Genomic DNA, 3840 nt, shown 5'->3' with positions numbered 1-3840 from the left:
AGCTTGACGTAGTACATGAGCTCTAGCTCCTCCCTTCGCCGGGACCGCCCGACGACGTACGGATGGCGACCCCGGCCGGCCAGCACGAGACGGCCCATACGCCGCGCCATGCAGCCTGAATGCTCTCGAGTCTTTTTCCCTCCCCGCCTTTACTCCGAGAAGATCGGTCGTTCCGACGCGTCCATTAGACCCTTCACAGTGCTCAAAGAACATCTCCAACAGTTTGTATGTTAATTTGTTAATAAAATATGCCATGTCATCAATTAATATCTTACGGAATCAATAATTTCCGAACGTCCGGATTTTAGCATCTCCTCCCGAACAATCTCGTTGCCGTCGCACGAATCTTGGCGGCCTGCGCTTGCCACGTCATCACTGGCAGTCGTTCGGGAGGAAGCCAAAGTCACCCGAACCGCTCCCTCGTTCTCCTCCCATTCCTCCCACTCTCTTATCCACACTACACAACATCAGATGCCAGCGTTGGGCAGGCGGGGACGGCGGCGAAGGCCTCCGGCGGTCGGAGCAGATCGCCGGGCGTGGGGATGGTGAGCGGCATGGCTAGGCTCCAGCGATCGCGGGCATCTCCTCCACCGCATCCCCACCATGGACGGCCGGCCCCGAACTCCTTCGACGCCGCATCCCTGCCATGGACGGCCGGCCCCGAACTCCTTCGACGCCGCAGCTATGGCGTCGTATGCGAGGTCGGCGTGTGGGGTGGGGGATCTCGGCGAGCTCCGCCGCCATCTGCCACCGCCGCCGTCCCCGCCAACCCGCACGGCAGGATCCCGATCCCCGCTCTTATTCCGCGTCTGTCGTCAAGGTCAGACGCATTCAGCCACCCCCTCCTCTCCCCTTTTATGCTAGAAGTCTAAGATAACACGCGGGCCTCTTTCTGGTGGATGAATTCGTGGTGTTCCAGGAGGAGCAGCGCCGGACGCTGGAAGGTCCAGTAGCCGGGGCTGCGGAGGAGCCGCGCCGGCCGCCGGGAGGTCCAGTAGTCGAGGCTGCGGAGGAGCCGCGCAGAGCGCCGGGAGGTCCAGACTAGAAGCCATAGCCGCTGGTGCGTGTGTGCTATTCCTGCCGCTGGTGCGTGTGTGCCGCTTCCTGCCGCTTCCTGCCGCTGGTGAATGCGGGTTGTTCCTGCTATGGTATGCCAAAGACTACGTTATCTGTTGCGTGCGCCATGCTATGCCAATCATGGCAAATTATGATGCGATCCCATGGCGACTTAAGTTTCGATCCGTGCAATTTATGATATGTTTCACATGGCAAAAATATTTTGAAGTACAATTTGCCATGTTGCTTTTCATATAATTGCCACTATATAGCTATCAATAGTTCTAATTTTTCCTTCTAAACCATTGCATTTTGCCATGTCAATTCTCTAAATTGTCAAAAACAATACAAAATGGGAAATATTGCCATGGCAAGTTTTACTTTTTTATTTGACCTTTATTTAACATGGCAAATTGACCTAAATCCCATGGCAAGTTTTCAGTTTTATTGACATGGCAAATTTTACTATTTATTTGCCATGGCAAATTTACCTATAATATCATGGCAAATTCACCTAAATCCCTATGGCAATATTTAATTTTTAATGCCATGGCAAGTTTTTTTATTTATTTGCCATGGCTAATATACCTTTATTAACATGGCGAATTTATCTAAATACGCATGGCAACATTTAACTTTTTCCATGTCAATTTTTACTTATATTAGCCATGACTAATATACCTTCATTAACATGGCAAATTTATCTAAATCCCCTTGGCAATATTTAACTTTTAAATTTCATTGCCACGACAAGTTTTACTTTTTATTTGCCGCTGGCCAATTGACCCTTAGTAACATGGCAAATTGAACTAAATCCCTATGGCAATATTTAACTTTTATTGCCATGGCAAGTTTTACTTTTTATTTGTCATGGCTAATTTATCTTTATTAACATGGAAATTTACCGAAATCCCCATGGCAATTTTTAACTTCTATTGTAATGGCAAGTTTTACTATTTATTTGACCTTTATTAACATGGCGGATTTTAATTTTTTTTGCCATGTCAAATATATGCAAATTTTAATATGATTTTGGTTATGTGTTTAATATGATTTAAGCCCAACCAACTTTTACTTGACATGGCAAAATTACCTATATTGTCACGGCAATTTCTAACATTTACATACATGACAATACAATTGCTAGTGGCAATTTTAATCAAGAATTTATTTTGCCACCATGTATGGACATATGGAATTGCCATGACTTTTTTCCTTTTGTGTCATTGCAAAACATATATATTATTTTTTACCAGTGGCAGATTTTTGATTTTGAAGTTAATAATGTCATTTTTACATAGCACAACAAAAACTGGGCTTTTTCTTGTCACAGAAAAAAGTGTACTTTTTTCCTTTTGTTTTGGTACTGGGCTTATTTTTCCTTTTTCGCTTTTTCAGGGAAAAGGCCCGTTGGGGCGATGGAGAGAGGGTGTTCGCGCTGTTGGGAGGGATGCTTGGTGTTCGGGCTGGGGCTCCTCTCGTCCCGAACTAATTCGTTCGATCGATGCCCAGATTCCTTCCGAACGAATCGTTCGGTGTGGGGAGGTCCCAGACCGAACGTTCGGCCGTTATCGGCGTCCATGCCTTAACATACAACAACTTCAATGGGTTGTATCTAGTTTGTCTAATAGCATGTGAGATAATAAATAAAATTCTCTCTCATTTTACATTGAAGTTTGTGTAAGGGGTGTTGGTTTATGTACTCCCTTCGGTCTTTTTTAGTTCACATATAAGATTTGTCTGAAGTCAAGCTTCGTAAAGTTTGACCAACTTTATAGAAAAAACACCAATATTCACAACGTGAAATCAATACCAGCATATGCGTCATGGCTTAAAGTTTCATATTGTATAACTTTAACATGGTAGATGTTGATATTTTTTTCATATAAATATGGTCAAACTTTGGGAAGTTTAATTTCAGACAATTCTTATATGCAGGGCAAAAAGAACCGGAGGGAGTACCTACAACCTTCCTTTCTTTCCTCATTTATTGTATGACACTTCATCAAGAATTTTATGTGGCAAAATCTACCAACAACTATCTTACAACCATTAGAGATGCCCTAAAGGCATCTCCAACAACTGTAAAATTGGTGTTGGTAAATTTGCCACCTAAGACATAATGATGATGTGGCATGTAATAAATATGGAGAGAGAGCAAAGTTATATGTAAATAACCAATAATCTTTCCACAAGCTCCAAGATGCAATAGAGAGCAATCACATTTATTTTCTCATCGTCTATTGGATTGCTTAGATACAGCCTATTGGAGTGGTTGTATGATAACTTATTGGTTGATGACGTGAACATTTTACCAACAAGACTAATATACTAGAAGGTGTATCGGTGCTAAAGATGCCACATAGACAAAAAAATGTGACACAGCAATAAAAGAAGAGAGAGGGCATTTATAGTGACCCCAGAAGGAAACGATACTAAACACGTGGACCTATGCAAAATGACTATCAACTAATGCATTGAAAGAGGCCTTAAAAGGAAGTGAATTTTTTGGCATAAAAGGCAATACTACCTCCGTTTCAGTTTCCAAGTCCTACGCGTATACCTAGGTTACCAATTTTATCATCTTAATATAAATTATATAACATAAAAATTATACGGTTTGAAAATAGAACATCTGAAGTTTATATTGTTATATTTTTTATAATATATGACTTGTATTAGGTTGGTCAAATTGACGACCTAGGGGCAAGCGCACGCCCTGTAACTGAGAGAGAGGTAGTACTAGATTTTACTGGATTTTATTTTGACTTGTCCAGGCTGTGC

General features: G+C 42.7%; 1 protein-coding gene across 5 annotated transcripts; it reads left to right on the top strand.

Annotated features, from left to right (window-relative positions):
* The first annotated feature begins 410 nt into the window (after positions 1 to 410).
* On the top strand, positions 411 to 3258 carry LOC123128723 (uncharacterized). 5 transcript variants are annotated; one of them, XM_044548802.1, is made up of 4 exons: positions 411 to 820; positions 920 to 1086; positions 2455 to 2690; positions 2995 to 3258. In XM_044548802.1, exons 1-4 carry the CDS (start codon positions 604 to 606, stop codon positions 3110 to 3112), a joined length of 738 nt encoding a protein of 245 aa, XP_044404737.1. In that variant the 5' UTR covers positions 411 to 603; the 3' UTR covers positions 3113 to 3258. The 5 variants fall into 5 exon arrangements, 4 of the variants coding, with proteins under 4 accessions (XP_044404737.1, XP_044404739.1, XP_044404738.1 ...); XM_044548804.1 differs by having other exon boundaries at positions 416 to 820; positions 920 to 1060; XR_006463398.1 differs by having other exon boundaries at positions 421 to 820; positions 920 to 1148.
* The last annotated feature ends 582 nt before the right edge of the window (positions 3259 to 3840 follow it).

This window comes from Triticum aestivum, chromosome 6A, assembly GCF_018294505.1.
Source record: "Triticum aestivum cultivar Chinese Spring chromosome 6A, IWGSC CS RefSeq v2.1, whole genome shotgun sequence".
NCBI classification, from domain to species: Eukaryota; Viridiplantae; Streptophyta; class Magnoliopsida; order Poales; family Poaceae; genus Triticum; species Triticum aestivum.
The sequence above is the reverse complement of the archived record's forward strand: the minus strand, read 5'-3'. Positions and strand labels throughout refer to the sequence as shown.